The sequence below is a fragment of the Mus caroli genome, chromosome 3 (assembly GCF_900094665.2).
Source record: "Mus caroli chromosome 3, CAROLI_EIJ_v1.1, whole genome shotgun sequence".
Classification (NCBI taxonomy): Eukaryota; Metazoa; Chordata; class Mammalia; order Rodentia; family Muridae; genus Mus; species Mus caroli.
Window position 1 is genome coordinate 76,553,793 of NC_034572.1, and position 24,482 is coordinate 76,578,274.

At 43.7% G+C, this 24,482-nt stretch overlaps 1 protein-coding gene and 1 long non-coding RNA gene across 2 annotated transcripts in view; one reads left to right on the forward strand and one right to left on the reverse strand.

The window, feature by feature from the left end:
* The window catches only part of LOC110291545, a 16,553-nt gene extending 13,659 nt beyond the window's left edge, over positions 1-2,894 (reverse strand). The window contains exon 1 of the long non-coding RNA XR_002377578.1: positions 2,494-2,894. This is a non-coding gene — a long non-coding RNA (uncharacterized LOC110291545). The remainder of the gene's footprint in view (positions 1-2,493) is intronic.
* A 4,945-nt stretch (positions 2,895-7,839) lies between these two features.
* The window catches only part of Rnf175 (ring finger protein 175), a 23,295-nt gene continuing 6,652 nt past the window's right edge, over positions 7,840-24,482 (forward strand). Inside the window, 4 exon segments of the mRNA XM_029475536.1 lie at positions 7,840-7,852; positions 10,431-10,461; positions 14,430-14,536; positions 14,539-14,567. Of these exon segments, the coding sequence (XP_029331396.1) occupies positions 7,840-7,852; positions 10,431-10,461; positions 14,430-14,536; positions 14,539-14,567 (180 nt within the window).

Below are 24,482 nucleotides of genomic sequence, written 5' to 3' on the forward strand. Positions count from 1 at the left end.
TNCGCACCACGATGTACAACGTCCACAAGCAGAGGGAGAGATTGGTGTCCTGGCTTAGGTTTTGGAAACCTCAAATCCCACGCCCAGTGACATATTTCCTCCAACAAGGCCACACCAACTCCAATAAGGGCACACCTCCTAATCCTTCTAATCCTTTCAAACAGTGCCACTTCCTGATGATTAAGCAGTCAAATAAAAGAGGGCCATTCTCATTCAAACCACCACACCTGTTCTTATGGAAATTAACCTCTGTTCTGGAAGGAATAGATTAACTCCTCTGAGAGACTCACCCCAATACTCCAGTGAATCCTGTCATATCTACCTTGACTGAGGATTTTGCAAACCACAGCACTGGGGTTCAGAGAAGTAGCATAGGAGGTGTGTTTGGGGTTTTATTCAAATATAACTGTTGAAGTGAAACCAGTGAGAAGATGCCAACTTTAAGGTGCCTCATGTGTTCAGGGCAGTATTTGGACCTTTATGACATCAAACCAGGGAAGAGAGTCTCCAATTAGGAAGCCAGAACCCAATAATAATAATTGGCCAGAACTTTATAGGACAAGAAAATTCCTATTTTCATCTGGAAATGTCTTACTGTCTTATTTATTTGACTGACTTGGGAAAATCCAGATAAATGTGAGCACATGCTACACGGGATAGATAATCCTGACCTTTGCCCCGGAAGGCAAGCGAGGAGCTAAAGCAAGGATGTCATCTGTTCAAAGAATCCCATTTCCTCCAAATCTGCCTTACTCAATCTCAGTAACAGCAACACCTAAGTAAATAAATGCTAGACTGCACCAGCCGCAGGCCAGGGCCTCATCACTGAAGCTTACTCAAGTCTTGCAGAGCCTATCACCTGAACTTCCCGGTTTTGCCTGAATCTTTCCACCCTCCCCCTCTGACACATATCCCGACAGGCACCCTGAAGGCTCCTTGAGCCAAGAGACAAGTGTAGTGATGCCCTCACTCCAAACTGGAAATTACTTTCCATTCTCCTGAGTCCATGATCCACGCTGCCTGATATGACTTACCTAGACTTTCACAACCACGGTCTGGAGTGGTTAAGAGCCAAGGCAATAGATTCAGGCCTCTGGGGCTTCAAATTCCTACTGTACAACCTACCAGCTTTAAAGGGTCGAGAAACTTTTTCCCCAGTACTGGAAATGGAATCCAAGGGCTTGCTTGACACAATAGGCCAGGGCAGCACCATCGAGGTATACCCCCAGCCACTTTTCCAAGCTTCTGAATCGTCATGCTTTAGTTCCATGGAGACGGCAAGAATATGCCTGTGGGGGTGGGGGGTTTGAATATGAACAACCTGCTGTAGCACCTGGCACACCGCAAGCATTCTGTGTTAGCTAAGCTTTTGGTTTTGGTTACTTCCGTTCAGTTTCCAGGCCTTCACATCCCCTTTCCCTCCAGCTAGAGCACTGTCCCTGACCATGCCAGGGAGATCTCTGGAGATAGTCAACAGCAGCAGCATCACCAAGAACCCTGTTTCAAAGAGAAATTATCATGCCCTAGCCAACATCTCCCATACCAGAGCACCTCAGGGAGGGTCCAGAAGTGGGGAGCTGTTGTAGCCTTTCTGATAAAGCCAAGCTCCCAGCATGCACACTGATCCTCACGAGTGGTCCTTGGACCTGCGTCTGTCCCTATCCTCTGCTAGGCAGTACGTTTCCTGATTGCAGAGATGTGACCATCTAGCTGGTCATTTGATCTACGGTAGTAACATCTTGTGAGTGATGATGTAAAGGCACATCCTGTAGGCTGGATGATTGACTGGGTGTTTCTTCATTGTATGCTTGAGTAAATCTACACTTGATGTTAGGAGAGAGGTGCCCTCTGAAGGTAGAGGGCAAAGGTACGTTGTGAGTGGTCTCCCAAGAGACCCTACAGGTCCTGGAGCACCACCCTGAGGACCATAAAGTCCTGCATACTCTTCCCTGCGGGACTTCTCAGCTTTGTTATCTTTGAAAGTACTGAAGGTGGAGGAACAGTGGACCCGGGAAACAAGAAAGCTCCAAGCTCATCATGTGGGCTGCCAGCCAGACTCTGTTCTCCTAATGGACCCCCTCTACCAGAGAGCTAAAAAGGAAACCTCTTTCTGCCTCCCCCTCCTTCCTTCTATCAACCCCTTCCCTCAGCTTCTTCCAGTCTTCTGCTCATCTCCTCTTCCTTCCTCCTCTTCCCTTCCTTTCTTATGTGCTCTCCTCCTCTCTTCCTACCTTTCTTCCCTCCTTCGCTCCTACTCTTCTACCTTCCTGTCCCTGTCCTCCTCTTCTTCTTTCCTCCTCTCCTTCCTCTTCCTCTCTTCCCTCCTCTGCCCTTCTTCCTTTCTCATGCCCTCTGGTCGCCCTCCTCCCTTGCCTTATCCTCGCCACACCGTTCTCCCTCTCCCTTTACTCTTCCTTTACCCTCCCTCTTCCCCACCCCTGCCCCTTGCCCGCTCTGATACATTGGTTCTGAACTCCCCACACTTCTTCCTACCTGTTCCGGACCCTCCTCCAGCCTAGTCACCTCTGGTTCCAGCAGAGAGTACAGGGAGTGGTGGGACGCAGGACCTTTCATCATGTAGGAGGACCCGCAAAACATGCCCATGCCACGCGTCCTTAGGCTGAGGAGCCCCGCACTGCGCTAGGGAGGTACGCAGTGCATGGTGACCTGGGCTCCGGAGGAGGTACCACTTTACGCAGCCACAGCCAGGCCGCCCGCCCGGCCACCGTCGGCTCGGCTCCAACGCGGACTCTGCCACACTCTCCCGGCGGGGATCCGACGCGGCGACGATCTTGGCAGCGCTCAAAGCGGCGGCCGTGCTGGAGGTAGCCCCGCAGCTCGAGCAGGTACCCGCGGGGCGAGAGCCAGAGACCCCGCAAGGGTCCTGAGGTTGTGGCCCGGCAAGCGCGAGACGCGGTCTGTTCTCCAAGACTCCGCCCACAGGGGTGTAAGCCGGCCCAGGACAGAGGCAGGGTCTCGGGACCTTCTGGGAAATGGCCCCTTTCTCGTTCCTCCTCCTCTCAGGGCTTTCTTCCTTCTCTTCATCCTCTCTCCCAGGCTGTTCCCGATCCGTTCCCACTGGCTCAGGGTAAAAGAGAGGTGAGGCATTGTACTTCTACCTTCTCCTTCGGCCTTGAGGTAATCAGTCTAAGAGCGCTTCTGAGTCACTAGATGTCACCTTAAAGGGTTCCTTGCTGGGCTCTACCCCAAGGCTCTGATTCAAACCTATGTGGTGGGGCCTACCTCCAGGGAGTTGACCATACTGATGCTTGAAGTTTCTCCAGGCTAATTCTTGCCTCCTTTTGGTGGGAACTGAAAATTCAGTCTAATTTTTCTGTTTGCTCATGGGACAGTTCTTCTGCTCTGGCTCACACTAGAACTATATGTACAGGCGAGATATTGATACTATCAGAGACGGGCTTTTCTTCTGGAGCCTGAATCCTTAAAATAAGGACAAAAGTATCCCACTGAAAGTGGAAGACTGGCTACAACGGACTGCTCCTGATGTAAGGAAAAGAGCAGGAGGAGCTGGGAGCCTGGCAGGAGGGAATTCCTTTGAGCTGGTCTTAGAGAACTGAGTGCTGCTTTCAATTAGACTTCACAGAGCTGGGGACATAAAGAAAGACGGGAGTAGCTATTGATAAGGTTGTTTGTTTGTTTGTTTGTTTGTTTTTCTCAAGACATGGTTTCTCTGTATAGCCCTGGCTGTCCTGGAACTCACTCTGTAGACCAGGCTGGCCTCNAACTCAGAAATCTGCCTGCCTCTGCCTCCCAAGTGCTGGGATTAAAGGCGTGTACCACCACTGCCGGGCCTGACAAGGTTATATATGATAACTCCCCACAGCTCTAAACCTCAGCCCGTTTTCTTTCCCCTCATCACCTTTAGCATGTCTGCTTGAGCATTGTCTGAGAACCTCCATCAGCATCAAAGGTTCAAGAGAGCTGGCTCCCGGTCATATTTGTTGACTGCTGGCTTCCTAGTATCCAGAACTGAGTCTAGCAAATGGCAAATCCTCAGTATACACTTGTTAGGTGAGTAATTCACTGACCAAATGAAAAATAGGCTCAAACAGCATGACCTAGGGCCTCAGCTCCCAGTCCTCCTCCTCAGGCAAACACCAACCACCGGCCCTGTAGTCTAGTGAGCCAATTTAAATACCTTTTATACATGTGAAACTTCTCAAATCTCACAAGCGATTTCAAACAATTTTTAAAGGCAAGAACCACTTAGGCAGAAAGAGAGGTCATAACTTTTTCTTTCAAGAATTTTTTCTGGTGCAGTTAGGACAACACGCTGTCTTATAAGAGGGGGATTACATTCTGAAGAGCACCTCTCTGGCATGTATGAGATCCTGGATCCCAATATACATATATGAGAAAGAGAGAGAGAGAGAGAGAGAGCAGTTCTCAGAAAAGAAGGGGAAATGATAAGAACAAAGAGAATTTTCTGAGAAGAGGAGGCTTGAAGGTAAGAAGACCTGGGTAGAGGTCTCCAGCATTGAAATGTTCTCCTTTAGTGAAAACTGTAGCTCTCCACATGTAGCTACAGGATGCGGCAACTTGCATAGCCTCAAAAGTACACTTGGAGGCAGGCATGACTTAAGCACTCTCTCATGTTCTGTCTGGCATTTTAGAACAGCCCAATCTCCTTTTGTCTGCTTGGTTTTGAGTTTTTATGACCTATGGCCAGGACTCAGCATGTGCTCAGATGTGGCCAGGGGACATCAGTAGTTTCTGAGTTCATTGTTCTGGCTTTGCCACTTGGAAAGCTATTAGAATTAGTAAATAGAACCCAGAATTCCCTGGCATATAAGTCTTTTTGGGATTATCTCGATGATGTCAATTAATATGGGAAGCCCCACATGAATTATGAGAGGAATCATCCCCTGTGCAGGGGACCCTGAGCTGTATAAAAATGGAGTTAACCAACACCTTCTGTTGGTGTCTGACTATGGATATGATGTGACTGGCTACTTCAAGCCCCTGCTACCTTCTCTTCCCCACCATGATGGACTCTGAACTGTCGCTAACAAAACCCGTTCGTGTTTCAGTGGCTCTTTGAAAAAAGTAGCACCTCTCCAAACCTGTTGAGTGTGTGGTGTGCCATATGAAGATATTATAGGCGACTGTTTGAAGCATACTTTCTCTGAATGCATGGAACCTTTTCTATGTCATGATCTGTATGCTTCTAATGGGATCATACTTAAATTTTGAGGCAGTAGAGATTCCTGGGAGTGGGGCAAGCTTTGGACTGTCCTTCTCTATCTTGTCCTCAAGACTCTCATAGCCATCCCAGCTCAAGGGTGACAAGGCCTTCCTCCTGTTGCTCATTCTCTATGGCAGGTTCTGTTTATTTTCTTCATAGTGCTTGCAAGATTGGGCACTTGTTTTGATGGCTTCTTTGTAGTCATTCATTTCCTCTGTAACAAGGGACCTTTGCCTGTCTTCTTTGACCAGTGTATGCCGTCTCTTAACCTAGCACCTAGCACAGCCAAGACTTAGTTGCTGAATGGATGAATTGATAAATGAGAAGATAGTTATCAGTCCTAAGGGGTGGAAAGGAGTGAACATGTGTATGAGGTCATACTTAGAAGTAGGGTCAGCAAAAGGTTAGGATCTAGAACTGGGCTCTGGATTCCTGCTTTCAGTGTTAGAACCTAGTGGGGAAAACCCCACCCAACTCCCAATTTGGCATGCACCCAAGAAATCATGAAGGACCATCTTGATGTAAATACATGAGGATGTTTAATTACAGAGCTCCAGACCGACATGCATCCCACACAGGAGATAACGGATGTCGGCCACGAGGCTCGCAAGCTAGGGGGTTTTTAATGGGGTAAGGGACTTAGGGGTGTGGAATTCAGCACAGCGACACACTATTGGCTTATTCAAACATCAGCAGAAAAATTACATGTATGTGCAGGGTGTCAGAGTTCTGTGAGTTGTTGACTCAGTTCAGATAGCCCTGTTATGTATTCACATTCCCCTTTATCTTATGGTCAAGATGTTCCCAGGAATGTTTTAACTACGGGGCATACCCAGGTTTGTTTTTCTTTTTTCTCAGCCCCAGGCAGCCTCTAGGCTCACAAACAACCAGCAATTTCTGAGTACTTTATATGACTTACAGGTATTGAAATTTCATCTTTCTTTCATCAGCAGTTAGATAGGTGAGACATGGGTCTATGGTGCAAAATTGGAGGCACTGCACTGGGTGTCTGAGGGAGAGGGGAGTAGGTAACGTCCTCACAGAGTCAGGTTGGCTCACCGTAGGAGCTACAGGCTGAGTAGAGGTTTGTATGAAGCACTGAGAAGAAACTGAAGCTCAAATGTGCAATTTGGCAAGGCTAAAAAAAAAAAAGAAAAAAAGGTAAGAGGTAGATTCAAACAAGTAATGGTAGAGAGAAAGATGTCTGGCGGTGGACTGGACAGAAGGAAAAAAGATTGGGAATGGAAACGAATCTCCAGGTAGACATTTCATGAAGACGCATACAAAAGGAAAGCCCCTGTCCCAAGACATGTTCCCACCTGGGGGACATTCTCCATCATAGTGTATGCATCCTGGGTGTCTTGGTCATCTGGATGTCCTTTTATGAGAATGCATTTCCTACATACCTGGAGATGTATTAGAAGCAGCTATTTTTGTCATATGCCTTCCTCTAAATATGTCATGGAGTAACAGTCCGTGTTATCCTTTCAAAGGCCCCGCAGACTTCATCTCAAAGGAAAGATAAATGGGGATATTTCCATCTACTTGGTAAGTATTTCAAAAAGAGTAACTTTCAGGCTTTGGCAGCTTTCTTGTGTAATTTAGGTTTTTCTGTCATCTGCTAGAAACAGTTATTTGGATGTGAGCCCTCCTGGGAAAATTCTCTAGTAATCTTATATTTTCTGCCCTATGTAAAAGGGCAATTCTTACAATTCTGTAAATTCTTTCAGAGAGTTTCTTGTTTTACACCCAATCCTTCCACTCAGTTGTATGTCTGTCACTTTATCTTACTTTCTTTATGGGGTTCTTGTCATTATGGGTGGAGAACCTTCTGTCTCTAACAGCTATGACCTTTAACTGTCCACTTATACCCACAGGAGACTTTGGATGCTCTCCTGCAACAGAGAACACAGCAGCAGACAGTGCTTGTAGCTGGCTTGCAGGACATTTTCTCAGGGTGAGCGAGACCTGTACACAGCTATAGGTCCTTTCTCTTTCCACAGAATGGAACCTTCTCATCTTCCATGCATGGTATGTGTCTGGTCGCCAACACTCTGAGTCAAGTGGGCAGGTCTGTGTCCAGTAAGTGAAGGCTAATAACACAACAGAAGCCCACTTGCCAAGACCCTAGTTACTATACTTGGCCTATCTACCCCAGATCTATACAGCCTGCTAGGCTTGGAAGCTACAGGGGCTCTGTTCTTCCTATTGTGCCAGCACAGGGGAGGTCCACTGACTGTCAGCTGAACCTACTGTTATCAATCACAGGTGTGCGGCTGCCCCAGAAGTCCTGGGGCTCCTCAGTCACACACACACACACACACACACACACACACACACACACACACACACACACACCAGGGTGTTGGCATAGTCAGCTGGCTTTGTGTCTTCCTGTGACCTCCATCACTATCCTGCCTCCACGTTGTTATTTCCCCAGAGGTCATCTGCTTTCCAATCCTGTAACTGTTGATCAAATCACCTTCTCTTCTTCTGTTTGGAGGCCCATGTCAGTCTTTCCTTCTGATGGCATCCCAGCTCTGTGTAAAGGGGAAGAATCAACTACATACATATGACTTGCCACGTTTCACTGGAACACCTTGTTTTTACTTTATTCTCTTATTTTTAAAAAAATGGTTATTATTGGTGAGTTTTGACATCATTACACAAATATAATGGCCATTTGTGTTTCTCCTGTAAATTTCTTGTTCGCATACTCCATCCTTTGGAATCTTGTATCTTTTAAAATATATACTACATAGCTCTTTGTACACCTAGGTTGTTGACTTTCTGCCTGTCAGACTGGTTGTCTTGTCTCAGTCTCTCCTTCAGTGGAGACAGCTGCAATAGATTTGATTCTTATGTGCTCAGAACCCATCAGCTGCTTTGCTCTTCATTTTGGGCTCTGTGTCATCCTTCTAAATGTCTCATCCACCGCAAGATGTATAAAAATATTTATCCACATTGTCTTCTAAGGCTTTAAGAGTTTTATCCCTACATTTAAATATTTGATCCATATGGGGCTTATTTTGAAATACAGAATGACTATAGATGGATCCGACTTACTTTTTTCCAAAGACCTTGCCATTTGCCCCAGCACCATTTATTGAACCATCCCCTCCCTTCCACCCCAAACTGATTCTAAGTGGCTCCTTTATCATGTGCGCTTGGGTTAATTCCTGGACCGCTCTGTTCCCTCCTGTCTTCCTATCCCTAAGCCAGTACAGTTTTCAGATGGTCTCTAAGGACATGTCATGGATTTCAGAGTCCGGTGCTCCTCATCAGTCTTGACTTATTTCATACGTTCATCGTTTCAGAAGAATTTCAATCTCAATATCATTTCCAGACTCTTGGGGACCTTGAATAAGCTTACGCAATGGTATATCGGAAAATATGGCCTCACAAGTAGGCACCACCCTGGCAGCGTGGTAAAGTGGTACTACTTAGGACTCTAACAACTTTTTATAAAGTATTTGTAAGATTATTATTGTCATATCACTATCAACTTTTGTTAGGAAATAATAGTTTCAATAGCGTGTTACCTAAGGTACTCACCACTGGTAGTTAACAGAAAAATGTATTAAGTTGGATTCTTCACCTTCAACCGTTCTAGGCTTTAGAAGAATAATTTATCACTCTCTATTTAAAACATGACAGGATCCTTAGGACTGTTATGTTAGGAGAGCTATGCCCAGGACTCTATCCTAGAAAAAGGCAAATAGATTGTTCACCCTATTGGATACTCAGTTCCCTATTTGAGTCTAATTTTAACATTAGCGCCATTAGCCTAAAGATCTCTAACAGCTAAAGGAGGGGAGTCTTCGGCCTGTTTACAATTTCAAAGGGTGAGTCCATGACCACCATAGCTGAAAACATGGTGGCATACAGCCAGGCCCTGGAGCAGTAGCTGAGTGCTTACTTCTGATCTGCAGGCTACAGACAGAGAATGATAGACTGGGCCCTATATAGGCTTCTGAAATCCTCAGCTACACAACTATTCCAACAAAGCCACACTTAACTCTAGCAAAGTCACACCTCCTAATGCTTCATAAACAGCCCATCGACTGGACACCAAACATGCTAACATGAGTCTACATAGACATTCTCATTCAAACCACCACGCACAGGTACTGCTATTATTTGAGAGTTTCTGTGTTCCTAGAACTTAGCACCTGAGCCCAGCTGCTGTGACCTCCCTCTAGGTCCCACCTATGGAAGCCCTGGGATGGATGTCAGTGTCAAGTGCTGCACTAACCCCTTCCTGTTTCCTGGAATCATCCAGGAAAACATTGCACAAGCCTATCTGAGAAACTTAAGAGAGTCACCCAGAGCCTTGCTTTTTCTTCTCAGCGGATTCCTCATGCCTCTCACAGAATTGCACATTCAGACAGAGTCTGTTTGAGTTGGAAATCCTCGAATGAGCCATGTCAGAATTGCTTACACCTTTTGAAGAAAGTGTGACCTGGCTGGTACTGTGTCTGTATAACTAATGTTCTGTCTGCCTTCTCTTTGCCGTCGCTGGGGATTTTAGCTTTTGAACAGTATCTTTTAACACTGCTTAGCCTAGGAAAAGAGCTCGTAAGGTTATGTTTTTCTATTGATCGGTTATAAGGTTTTAGTTAATTGAAGGCAGTCTTTGGTGGATCCTGTGCTGAGAATGTCTATGCTCAGCAGTTCAACTGCAAGGATATGTGCTCTGCTCAATAATGCCTCCTTATCTGGAAGCCAGAACAATACTCCAAATACAACTTCTAGTCAGCTCTGGCTCTAAAGCCTTGAACTTGGAGCTGGTGTCTGCTCTCTGGCATCTGCCCAGACATTATCAACCAGATGGTTCTTAGGCATACTGGATTTACAAGCCATGTCCCTGAAGCTAAAAGGGCATTGCCCACGGGAGGCCACTCTACAATCTTGACTGATTTGACAAAACAAAAGTACAAGAATGGAGACACATCTGGTCTTCTGACCTAGGAAAACAATCCAATATTTATTACTAGTGACTCGATTGCTGGTGTCTTACTGTATTTTCTGTTTGTTTGTTTTGTTTTTACTCTGTAAGCAAGTTATTTTATAATTACTTTCATCCTAAACGATTCCAGTGGTGGAGACCGTGACTCTTTTTTTTTAATTATTATTATTTTCTAGTTTGTATTTCTCATGTAATGTTTTAAAATACATGTTGAGAAAATAAAGTGATTTTAATGTGTCCTTTTACGTTCTCCAGCTCTGAGGCTTTCTGCAGATGATGCATGGAAGTAGGTTATTAGAATTTTTAATGGCTGTTTTTACTAACAACAAGATTCTCTTCTTAACAGTTTGAGAGACTAAATGGAGTCATCGTTGTATTTGTAAATGTCCTAAGATCGAGAGGGGGTAAGATAGCATTGCCTGTGTAACGCTGATACTTTAGACCCAGAGAGTGTGGATTTTATGTTCCCTCTGCAATGTGATCTGTGCTGTACCACCAAGTTAGATTTGTGTCTTCTTAGAAATGTGGCACGATGAAGTTCCCGTTTATTTTAGGCACATGAGACATATGGTTTTCTTTAACTGCTGTTTTTCTCTGTGTTTGGGGACCCACAGTGGGGCCATTGGGTATTGCGAGCACCACATGAAAGAAATAAAAACGAAAGCCCCTCCCTTCTTGCATTATAGTAATCAATTATGGATGTATTCCTATTCAAAGTAGGAGATACTTATTACATGCGTATACTAATTTATGCTCTTCAAAGTACTTCCATATAGGTTCAGCCACTTGAGATGGATTTTCATTACATGTATATGGGCATGTGTGGTGGGATGTGCATGTGTGAGCGCACACACACATATACACACAATGGATTACTATCATGAGGCAGATGTGGTTTTCTATCTATGGAAATCCCATTTTTAGATTGATGATTAATCCACATGTCCATCCACCCGGACTGTGTGGAAAATCCACTCATTTCACAGAATATGTAATGGTCATTTTAGATTTAGGTCTGTAAAAGGCATAAGTTCTTAGAATCTGTCCTTTCTTTTTCTTTGCTTCCATTTCTTACAGGGAGTGAGTGAGAGTATTTCTTACAGGCTTTTAAAAATAGTTCCCGCCTTCTGAGATCAGCTTCCCACAGACCCACTGACCTTACATATGTAACTTCCCCGATTTGACTCCAGCATCTTCGCTTGATAAATGAAGGGTTCTAACTCATCCACGTCCCTCTCTGCACTGACGCCCTAAGTCCATCTCCAGGCAGAACTCCACGAGGCGTGACTATCTCCGAAAGCTCATTTCTCTGCCTTCTCCAGCAGGGGGCACCCCTGGGGTTTGGTTCGGGCCCTTTTCTGAAGTGCTGGCTCCTTCCAGGTCCTGTAGAAATGCTGGGAAAGGAGAGACCTTAAATGGCCAGCATATCCAACAAGACCCTTTGCGAGGTCACAGGCTTCTAACTGCAACACTAGCTAACTGCACTTGCATGTGGTAACCAGCCAGATGTGGAAAAGCATCTCCAGAAGAGCAGTGACTGAGGGTGCCCCCCCCCCCACCACCACCAACAACTAAATCACACTGTCTTGGAACTACACTTCCATCCTCTCTCCAGTTTGAATTGACTTTAGGTCTGACTCCTCCTCCTCTTCCTCCTCCTCCTCCTCCTTCCCTCTTTTCTCCTTTCCTCTCTCCCTTCCCTGTCTCTTTCTTTCCTNTAGGTGGTGCCATCTCTGGGCTGGTAGTCTTGGGTTCTATAAGAGAGCAGGCTGAGCAAGCCAGGGGAAGCAAGCCAGTAAAGAACATCCCTCCATGGCTTGTGCATCAGCTCCTGCTTTCTGACCTGCTTGAGTTCCAGTCCTGACTTCCTTGGTGATCAACAACAGTATGGAAGTGTAAGCCGAATAATCCTTTCCTCCCCAACTTGCTTCTTGGTCATGATGTTTGTGCAGGAATAGAAACCTTGACTAAGACAGATGTCTAATTACATCTTAGCATGCTAGTGTTCTATAGGAGAGTTTGGGAAATGGGAGTTTAGAGGTTAGTATAAGCCTTCATTTGTTTCCTGATCTGGAGTACAGGTGGCAGATGATACCAGTAGAACCAATATTACATTTGCATTCAAGGGATCTCTGTGCCAGGTCAATGAAGAGGAAAAACCCTTCCCAGGAGAAATTCAGAAACAGTAAGAATAGATGGCCAGCTTAGTCCTTCAGGAACATGGTCAAGACATTAGAGGACTCTGTTCACTGTGGCACATTTCTTCATTTTGGTCTGGCTTTAATGCAGGTGTGTGGAAAAACAGCTTTCTGGTGGAATGGGCACTTGAAATCAAGTGAGCAGTAAGGAGATGGTTTTCAGTGCTCTATCTGGAAACATGACCCAAGATGATGTAAAGCAAACCTGGCCTCTGTTACTCTGACAGCTCACACGTCTGTCCTTAGGAAAGTGCCACTCTGCCTGCCTCCTCCCACTCTGTTCCTCGTCCCACAGACTGAGTCGGATGTCTCCTGTGCTAGCACACCCTTCACAATTCTGTGCCACTGTCTTTCCTACTGGGAAGTGTGACTGTGGGAGAATGGAGAACTAGAGCAGTGTTTTGTGTGCCCAAATCTGCATCCAGAGTCTCTTCTAATTCAAATAAGCTGTGCGGGAATTCAATAATTCAGCAGCTTCCTCGTTCTTTTCCTCCTCCTCCTCCTCCTCCTCCTTCCCTCTTTTCTCCTTTCCTCTCTCCCTTCCCTTCTTCATCTCCTCTCCTCCCTCCTCTCTCCTCCACCTCCCTCCTGTTTCTCTCCCTTCCTTCCCCTCCTCTCCCTCTCTCCCAGTTTGTGTCTCTCTGCCTCCCTCTCCCTTCTCTCTCCTTTGGACCAGTGATTCCCAGTCTTAACCACCCTTGAAATCACATGAGAATTATTTTGTTAAAATAACTGATGCTCTAAACATTACACAGCCTGTATGTGTATGTAAATATCACATAGTCTCCAATTCAAATGTAGTTTTATGTAGTCATTAAAAAGAAACATGATTAAATTTTTAAATTTCTGTCCTGGGAATCTCCATTACTTTGCTTGGGCTACCATTATGAAATACCACAGATAGGATGGCTTAAGTACCGAACATTGATTTCCTGGTGTCTCTAGAGGCTGAAGGGCTATGATCAAAGGGTTGACAAGGCTAACAAGGGTTGGTGACAATGGCTATGTCATTAGTTCATGAATTCTGGCAGGCTGAAGAACTAGGGGTTGAGACTTCAGTGTGGGGGTCAGCTCTCAATGTTCCCTGTTTGCCATTTAATGAATCTGGGGTACATCTTGGGCACTGGGACTTTTGAAAGCTCCCTTATGATCTTAAGTCGGAGTCAAAGAGACTTGCTCTAGATCAGTGGTTCTCAACCTTCTTAATGCTGTGACCCTTTAATACAGTTATTCAAGTTGTGGGGAACCCCTGACTGTAACATTATTTCATGAGTACTTTATAACCATGATTTTACTAGTGTTGTGAATTATAAACATGTGATATATATGAGACCCCTGGGCCCACAGCTTGAAAACCACTGCTCTAGATTCTTTTCAAGGTCTCTTTTCAGCTGGTATACTGTTTAGTGACATTATCCATCAAGGTACAAAACCAAGTGTCCAGCTAAAAGTTGAAATCCATTTATCACCTCAATGTGTGTGCTCTTGTCCAAGGAGACACTTAGACCTGCTGTTCCCCCTGTAATGGTTGTATTAACATAGCAGATTATACAGCTTATACAGCCCACTCTAGAACTATCATTTGGATTTCAGTGAAGGACATCAACATTGGCACAGACACCATCTGTCTGAGGGACTGCTTTTTGCTTAAAGATAGTAGAAAATACTTGAAGTCAATTTGCACTTTCTTTTATAGACTTACATGGTTAATGAGTTACTAAGGAATTTTCGCAGACAGGTGACTTTCCTGGGGTTTTGAGACAGTGAAGTGATTTATCTAGAACCAACGGGAGCCTAAGCCTTCTCAACCTACATGGTCTCTTACATGAGAAGACAAGGCTGAGATCAAAGTCACACACAGCAAAGGATCAGAGGAATGGCTTTGGATGCTCCTTCCCCCAATCCCAAGGGAAAGGAAGAAGTCAAGAAAGACTATGCTCAAAGCTGACCCACCAACAACGTGAAATCTTCATTTTCCTTTGAGCAGGGGTGGTGTTCATGTTGTGCCACACATGCAGTGGCCAGGGCCTTCTCCATACCTGTCTGTCTGTTGCAGCCTAAACCAGGAGATGCTCCAGATGCCCCGGGGCCATAAGGCCATGCACGAGGAGATGTTCTTGATCTTCTTCTCTGCCCTGATCACAGTCCAGGTGACGCTGGTGCAGGGAAACAGAGGCACGGCTGTTCCTACAACATGAGTCCTCTGGACATCCTGTCCCCTGGCTGCCACCTTTCTCTTTTGTGGCCACTACGGAGTAGTGTTGCTTTGGCTTAGGTCACTCCTACCCAGCCAAGTGCACTTTTGCTCAGTGGCAATCCCTGGCTGTATCTGGGAAAGGTTTCTCATTGTCTAGACGTGGCTTTGGGGGGACAGTGGTGAGGGAGAGAGATCTCTCCTTGTGTCCAATGGGAAGAACCTAGAAATGCTGGTAAACTTTCATTGCGGGCCAGCTCCTGCAACACGAATGGCCTAGCCTAAATGCCACCAAGGCCAAGGTGAGAGGCCCTGGCTTACCTACCATTTTCCCCCTTGGGCATGGACATCCTCTGCCAAAAACCTAGAAAATGAAATTTAGAATAGCAGAGATCAAAAGTGGAAGCTCTTTAGCATTGCTTCATCCGAAGGAAACAATACTAACTAGGATATTGCTGGCTGTCATGTTGCCACAAAAGGTTTGTATATCCATGGAAATGTGCAACCCAGATCAGGATATCCCCTTCTGCAGACCAATCTCACCAGAGCGTGTCCACCGAACCCTGCCATCCCTGCGGGCTGAGAGCTTACCTTCACAGTCTTCCATCAGAATTCCCTTGATGGCTTTGGCCAACCAGATCCAAGGCTCCTCTGACAGAATTTCTGATTCAGTTGGAACTAAGTTCACAGGTGTTTCTGATAAGGGCTTTCCTGAGATCACACTTGGGAAACCTCTGGTGTGCAGGTAAGCATGGCCTAAATGCAGAGGCTCTGGCAGAGGAGCGGGTCCTCTGTGGGCACTCTGTGGGAATGAGCATTGCACTGGTTATCAAAGACTTGTCGTCTTAGACCAGTATTTCATTTTAACCTTTCCATCAGAAACATTATTTCCTATGCAGCCCAGGGTTTAGAGAAATTTTCAGTACCGTATATTACTTAAGTTTAGGTGATTTTTTTTTAATATTTTAGTGAGATAATCTTGTTTTTTTAAACAGATCCATCAAAACTGTACATCACTATTATCTTATCAATAAATAAAATAAAATAAAAACTGCACCTCCTTGGCCCCTGGTGGGTTACCCATGAATGGTCTTACACCCCTGAACATATGGGTGGCACCACCTGGACTCAGTGGGGTTTGGTGTTGGCCATTTCTTTTTAATAAAGGACATAAGATACGGATATGGAGGAGACTCGGAGGAGTGGGAGGGAGAGCGGGATAGATGCACTAAGTGCCTCATACACCCCAAAGAACATCTCAAGAAAAAATAACATCATAACAACAAAAAAAAAACACTTTTTTTGTTTTTTGGGTTTTTTGTTTGTTGTTTGTTTGGTTGGTTTGTTTTTCTAGACAGGGTTTTCTCTGTNTAGCCCTGGCTGTCCTGGAACTCACTCTGTATGCCAGGCTGGCCTTGAACTCAGAAAACAAAAAACTTTTTAAACAACAAAAACTACCTCTCATACTGCACTTGAATAGATTTTAAATAGATTAAAACTAGGATCAAAAATATCTGCCCCACAGAAGAATTCTGTCTCACAACAGCCCCGACTCTCTAAAAGGGAAAAACTCAAGATGGAACTTCTGAGTCCTCGTGCAGAAAGGAGCCTGAAGACCTAAGACATTGCTCTCTGCTCCGTTTGTCTTTCCTTTCTTATTTTTTTAGGACGTATTTATTATACATGTCTGAGTGTTTTCTTGCATGTGTGTACACACATCACATGAGTGCAGTACCTGGGAAGCCCAGAAGAGGGCATCATATCCCCTGGAACTGGAGTTATAAATGGTTGGGAGCTGCCACGTGGGAGCTAGAAACTGAACCTGAGTCCTCTGCAAAACCTAAGTGGTCTGAAACACTGAGCTGTCACTCCATCTTTTCTCCACACTTGACAATTATCTCTGAATTAGATAATAAACATAATAGATAGTTTGTTTCTGTAGTAATGGAATGTGAATTTTGCAGGTAGCTGCCTGCCCTTAAAAAGAAACAAAGCCACAGGAGTCCACTGTCTGTTTGCTTTGCTTCCTTATACAGTTTTATTTGTTGATTTTTGGGGTGGTGAATGCCAAGGACTCTGTCCTTGTGTTTTAAAAGGCTGCTCCTCTGTCAGCTCTGGGAATGTGTGCAGCTCTTGCTGGTGTCCGGACACAGGACAGCCTGAGCAGCGATCAGCTTCTCCCTGAGGACCTGTATCCATTGGAGTTAAGGACACATTGGGTTCAGGTGAGCTTTGCGAGCCTGACCCAATCACCCCACACGCACTCTCTGATTCCCATCATATAGCTCTCCTATTTTAACACAACCTAAAAGGGCTCTGCAGTTCTAATGGTTGTCCTGGAGATGACCAGGTGGCTGAGATTGTGGCTTCTCTTGAGGCAATCCTGTCTTACTCTTTACTATGCTGGGAGCCTTGCTAAAGGGGTGCTGACAATGACCAAGAACAGAGCCAGGTCTCTGTGACCATATCCTGTTAGGTTAGCTTAGAAACTAAGTAGGCTAACAGTCCCTTAATGGCATTGTCCCAAAAGAGCAGGTCAAGTAGCCGTTCCCCTGTGTGTCTCCACTGGTGCTGTCCCTTGTGGAGGGTATTCAGTACCCATGGCCTGGCTTTCCCACATGTAGCCCTGACTGCTCTGGGCTTTGCATTCCTTCTTGAAAATTCATTTCCAGAGTAGGTCATCAGGGCCCAGCATGGCTCTGGTGACATCTGCCACCACTGGAACTGGAAGCTATCCAAAGCTTGCATAGCTTGTTAAGACTCTGCTTTTTTTTATTATGTGTTAAATGAACTGCATTGAGAAAACCAGGACTGAGAGTATCACTCGAGTCAATATCCTGAGACTATAGTATGATATCCTAAATTGCTATCCAGAGAGAGTCTAGTTTCTGAGTTATTTCTATGGATACCTGAGATAGTACCTCCCAAGGCTACCAAGAGCCTTAAACTTATTCATAAGATTTGTGAAGTTTCTAGCTCTTTTCTATAACATACTATAACAGAGGACTATATCATCTACAATATACTAGAGGGTAATATCATCTACAATACAACATATCAAAGAGTCATATAATCTACAATACAGGGTCATATAATTTAAAACATAATATAATAAAGGACCATATAGTAAAGTTTATTTCCATCATTTTATGCTGTAATTTCAACCAATATGTTAGTATTATATAGCATATATAATTATAATTGCTATAATAATCACCTTATAATAATTTTTATAATTACTATAGTAATACAAGGTTTCCAAATTACTATTATAGCCATGATGGGGGCTTTTTGAGTGGTACTTAATTTTTAATCCATTTTGTACAATGTAAATACAATGTCCAAAGCTGTATAATTAATTGGTTGCTGATAGAAGGCTAGAATCCAGCCTTGCTAGTCATTTCCTCTCACATCAAGAGAAAGTTCCTTAAAGATCCCAGAGCTGTGACTTTCTTCTCTATACAACAGACACACCCAAGGACATATCTCACAGAGGGGTATCTCAAAAACATTTCTACAAGTATTTCTAGCATGGGTACTGGATGGTTTGGAACCATTAGTTGATTCTGAATGTGCAAAACAGATAAGGCATGTATATAGGATCCACACATATGTAAATGCAGTCTGCTAGTGGAAGAATTCTTTTCTTTTCTTTTCTTTTGTTTTCTTTTCTTTTCTTTTCTTTTCTCTTCTCTTCTCTTCTCTTCTTTTCTGTTTGTTTGTTTGTTTGTTTGTATGTATGTTTTTTTGTTTGTTTGGTTTTGGTTTTTTGGTTTTTTTGGGTTTTTTTTTTTTTTTTTGGTTTTTCGAGACAGGGTTTCTCTGTGTAGCCCTGGCTGTCCTGGAACTCACTCTGTAGACCAGGATGGCCTCCAACTCAAAAATCTGCCTGCTTCTGCCTCCCGAGTGCTGGGATTAAAGATGTGCACCACCACTGCCCAGCAATGGAAGAATTCTTTTCTAGAGGCTTTGGTAAAGCTAAAGTGACTCACTGGTCATTGGTCTACATTTTACATTAGGGCATTTGGATGAATTTCTGTTTGAAAGCAATGCACTTGTGCCCTGCCTTGCCACACCCTCTACTCTGCCCTGTTTGTTTGGAGAACAGTTCCCTGGGCTAATTTTGAAAGATGTACTCATTGGAACTGGAGGGAAGATGATGCAAGGGAAGACCACAGGCTTGCTCAGGAGCTGAAAGACTCCAGCCACTCCTTTAATCACAGTGGCCGACATTTTCCTGATATTTAAGATAATAGAAAGTAAAGAAATAGGAAAAACTGGCAGGTTCCAATATATAAAAACTTTAGGAATCATCACTCCCATCTTAAAACAGCTTGAGAAAACTGAGCATCAAAACCTATTGAACCTGTCAGAAAACTGAGGACACCACCTTAAAATCACAGAGATAGGTGCGTGAGGGTAATCCAGGTCAAATCTCCCATTCACAGTAGCCTGGAGAAAACCGAGGCATGAACCTAAGAAAACACGGGCAGGATCTACACGCAGGCAACCGAAAGCCCGAAAATGAATGGAAAGATGCTTTGTGTTCAAACTACATATTGTTAAGATGCTGATTCTTCAGTTTTGAAATCATATATACATAATATATAATATATTAATATATATAATATTAGAATCAATAAAAGTCCAATCCAAATTTGAACAAGCTGCTCTATGGATTTTAATAAAACACTCCACAGTTCATGTCAAAAGACCAAGGAACCAGAATAGGAAGTCAGCTCTGAAAGAGAACATGATCAAAGGATGGACACTCTCCAACTTCAATACTTGGTATAAAGCTTCAATCATCAACAGTGTGGCATTGGCAAAAAGAATAAATACATAATTACTGGCCAGAATGGAAAGTCCCCTAGCAGGACCACACAAATACAGTCAAGTCATCCAAATCAAAGACAAAGTCAATTCAAATGAGAAGGACTGGGCTTTTCAATAAATGGTGATAGATCAGCTCAACTTTCCATACCAAAAAAAAAGTTAATCTGGATACAAAATCTATAATTTCCACCAAATTCAAAATATACTAGTCTTAAATATAAAATCCAAGACTTTCATAAGATAACATAGGAAAAATACTTCAGTCCACTTGGATTTGATGATGAATTCTTGAGCCTGATGTCAAAAGATCTGACCCATGAGTAAAAATGAAGTTTTATTTTATAGAACTTAAAAACTACCCTGTTGGGCTGGAGAGATAAGAGAGCTCGGGGATTAAGAGCACTGGCTGTTCTTCCAGAGGTCCTGAGTTCAATTCCCAGCAGTGGTGGCTCATGACCATCAGTAATGCGATTTGGTGGCTAGCAGACATACATGTAGGCAGAACTCTGTATATAAAATAAGTAAGTAAGTAAGTAAGTAAATAACCTGTCAAAGATACTGAAAAGAAAATGAAAACCAAATAAAAAATCAGGCCTCAGACTGAGAGCAAATATTTACAGAAGCACACACTTGGAAATGAACTTGAATCCAAAATCCACTTAAATTTTAACTATTAAAAAAGCAACTAATTTGGGGCTTAGAAGGAGGCTTAGCAGTTATGAACATTTACCGCTCTTACAGAGGACCTGAGTTTGGTTCCTACCCAAATCAGGTGACTCACAACTTCCTGTAACTCCAGTTACATGGACACCAACGTTCTCTTCTGGCCTCTGTGGGCTCCTGCATGCATATCACACACACACACACACACACACACACACACACACACACACACACACACACACAAAATTAAAGGAACCTATAACAACTAATTTAAAAAGTAACAAGATATCCAGAAGGACACTTTATGAGAACAGATGTGAAGACAGCAAAAGAACCTATGTGAAGAGCCTCTCCGCTCACATCATCCGTGTCTTGGGAAAGTGAAAACTGAGCTGATAACAAAATACAAATGTGTGCTATTACAAAGGCTGACATACAAGAAACTGAACATGTTAAATGCTGCTGAGAAGGCAGGAGAGGAGCTCTCCTTGCTGAGAAGGCAAAATTGGGAGGCAAAATTTTTGGAGCTATTTGGTAGTCTCCCACAAAGGCTGCTTGTGGTCTTACCACATGACCAACACTAGGTGTTTACCCAGTTGAATTTAAAGCCTACATTCACTAAAAGATCTGGTGTGTGTGTGTGTGTGTGTGTCTGTGTGTGTGTGTCTGTGTGTGTCTGTGTGTGTGTGTGTGTCTCTGTGTGTGTGTGTGTCTGTGTGTGTGTGTGTGTCTGTGTGTGTGTGTTGCGGCTGGCCAGCAGCTCGCAACGTGAACGGTTCAACTGAGATGGCCACTCGAGCTGAAAAGAGAGGAAACTAGACGGGGAGGAAGAAGAAACGGAGCCAAGACAATGGTCATTCTGTTCAAAGCTCAATTTTACTTGTTCAGACACTCAGTTATAAAGGAATGGGGAGGGAACCCGATTCCCGCCAAATAACTCGGGGGTCCAGTAGCAGGGTGAACACGTGTGTGGCTCCAAGCAGCAAAGTGGCGGTCCAGCAGTGGGCGTGGCAGAACGAATGAGCAGGAAACTCCACCCCTGAGCAAGCAGGTTCCAGGCTGGGGGTGGGGAGATTACATGTGTATATCTGTCTGTGTGTGCCTGTGTGTCTGTGTATATCTGTGTGTATGTAACAGATTAGTTGGGTAGGTGGATGGATAGATAGATGATAGATAGATAGATAGATAGATAGATAGATAGATAGATAGATATCATCTTAACTCATAATCATCCCAACTGGAAGTAACCCAGGTGCCCTTTAACCTCTGAATAAATGAGTTAACTGATATATTTATGCAATGAAATATTATTCAACAAAAATAGAAGCTTTCAAATCAAGGAAAGACATGAGGGAACCCTGGAGAAGGGCTGCATATTGTATGGTTCTAATTAAATAGAATATGCAGAAACATGAACCTATTCAGTAAAACACTGAGTGCTTCACAGGGAAGAGAAGAAATAAACAGATGGAATCAGTTTTTTTTTAAGAGCAGTAAAATTGATCTGTGTTATATTGCATTCATGAATACAAAACACTCATTTGTCAGATCCCAAAGAACTGCATAGTACAGAAAGTGGACCTGAAGGAAAAGATATTTAAAGCTCACATAAAATATTGGGAATCCAAGGAAGAATGTAGACTATAAGAAAAAAGTCTGAGAAAATCATGAATGTGGGAAACAGCAGTGAAGGAGGATGGTGGCAAAATGTACTTCCAATCATGTTAGATGATAGATAGTGGGCTCTGAAGATGAAGGCATCCGAGAGTGCGCGTGAGCACAGAACACTTGTGCATAAGGGAGCTCCCCACATGGGTAGGGAATAAGAATTCCACCCTGATCTGCAGAAGTGTGCAGTTAGGTGAACAGGGAGCTAACTGGGTTGCTTGCTGCTTGGATAGAAGTGTACAGACTCTATGCAAGAGACAGAAGTAGATAGGAAATGTCTAATGTGGGCAAATAACTTTAGACAGAAGACACTATCATTTATATGTGTTGGTTATACTCTGATGGTATCATTATTTTCACATTTTTTCAAGCATAACTAAGGGCATGTATTTAAGTGGACAGAGAATTCCCAAAGCTAGAACACTTTCTGATCCAGGTATGGAGGCTCATGCCCTGTGCTGCAGAACTGAGGCGAAAAGATGAGTCCAAGGCTACATAGCAAGTTTCAGATTACCCTGAACTATATGAGACCCTGCCTTACACAAGACACACACATACAAAATTATCTTTTAATTTGTCCAGATTATGCTCTGTGGTCTATAGGGGCTGCAGAGTCCAGAACAAAGAAAAAGCAAAGAACACAATCTACTTGTCAAATAGAACATAAAAATATAATTAGCTGGCCTGGGTGATACCAAGTGTAGGTGCAGAGGAGGGAACCCCCTACTTTGTTTGGGATATTACTAGATATTTAAAAGGTTTTATCCACATTTTCAGCACAGTATAGACCAACCATCTGAAAGTTGGAATTGTTCTCTTTTAGCCAGTATTTTTTTCCCTCAAGATGATAATCTCAATGTAGAGTAGACATTGGCAGTACTTCAAGGTTAAATCATTTCCAAGTGCTTCTAACAGACCTTCATTACAACGTAAAACCTTTCAATACCATTACAATGTGAAGCTGTTTTTCATATTTTTCAGGAAGTAAGGAGAGATATCTCCCTTGAAGACTCCTTCAATGACCCCATAAATTAATAGGACCTCACAACTGCCTATACAGAATGCAGAGCTCAGATACACTGTTAATTTACCTCAATACAAAAACAAATAATTTATGGCAGATCAAAGTTTTGCTCTGCTTAAATCAAACTCCCTACTAACAGTCATGAAACACTAGAAATTATTATTGTGCCAATAATGCATGTGTCTGCTCAAATCTTTTGAAAAGGAAGCAAGACACATAGACACAGTTGTGTATGTAACGTTGCAGAGTCTTCGTCAAGAGTGAAGTGACAAAATCAACTATCTGGCTTTATTGAGATAGAAGTGTGGGTAACCGACGTTCTCGGGTCTGATCGTACGCCAGGATTCCATGCGTTCCTCCCGTCTGGATTCATGTCCACACTTTCCGTAAGTGCCTTTGTGCTGATAGCACCAGTGTTCCCTGGAGTCGTGTATTTCCATAATGTTTCCCTCCTTACATCTGTGTACCCTCCTGCCCCCCCATACGCATGCACACATGCACACGGTTGTAACTAGCTGAGGACCCTCAGAAAAGCGAGCATCACACATCTTCCCTTTAATATTCTTGGCACGTTCATCCTTATGTCCAAGTGAAATGGAATATACCTTCGGTTTGATTTCATCTGTTGATCTTCTGGTGTTCATTTATATACCCGACAACAAAAATGGAAGCATGGTACCTTTGGGCAGCATCTGATCTGTCAGGAAATTCCTCTTGCTATGATGGGTGGGTGGAGAGAAGATGTGATCCAGATGCTCAGGCTGCCTCGGCCAGTCATGCAGATGTGCATTCTCCTCACATGCCCAGATGGTGACCCCTCTGGCATTGTTAATGTGTCCCGCGTGCCAGGCTTCCTTCTTTGCATGTGCCTGCCTTCGTCTCACTTGGTGCATGTGTGTATTTATGAGACACGGCACTCCTACATTTCTTATGTGGCAGTAAATATTAAAAATGAGGAGTTCTAACTGCGTTGGAAATTGATAAAGAATCTTTTAAATTGCTACGAAATGTGACCCTTACTTTTGAAACACCTCCTCATACAATTATTCAATTCATGATGCAAGCTTTTAACCTTTCTCTTGAGAAAATATGGCACTGGGTATAGTATTTAAAGATAGTTTAAGACACGATCTGTTTCATATGTGCATTTTCTGATGATGCCAGGGCCCTGTTTTCTTTTCTGATCTCTGTAGCCTCTTTTTAAGAATCATGCCTGTACACTGAGTACTGCTATTTGTTGATGATTAATTCCAGGCATTACAGACACAGATAGTTGGGGTCTTCTAGAATTGGTTCCATATTTTTTTAAGATTCATTTTTAAGTGTGTGTAGGTGTGGGGAAGAGGTGCGCACAGGACCCACTGTTGACCTTATTAAGGTCCCAGATCAGGTTCCCAGCACTCACCTGGTGACACAAAACCACCTGTAAATTCAGTTCCAGGAGATCGAATGCCTACTTCTGACCTCCAAGCACAAGGCATGAACATGGCATACACACACACATACAAGCAAAATAATAACATAAATCTTCAAATGTTTTTTAAATGAACAGACCCAGGTTTTTCTTTTTCATAAAATTCACTTTTACAGGGGAAATGTAAAAGATGAGTATGTCAAGCCGGGTGTGGTGGTGCACGCTTTTAATCCCAGCACTTGGGAGGCAGAGGCAGGTGGATTTCTGAGTTCGAGACCAGCCTGGTCTACAAAGTGAGTGCCAGGACAGC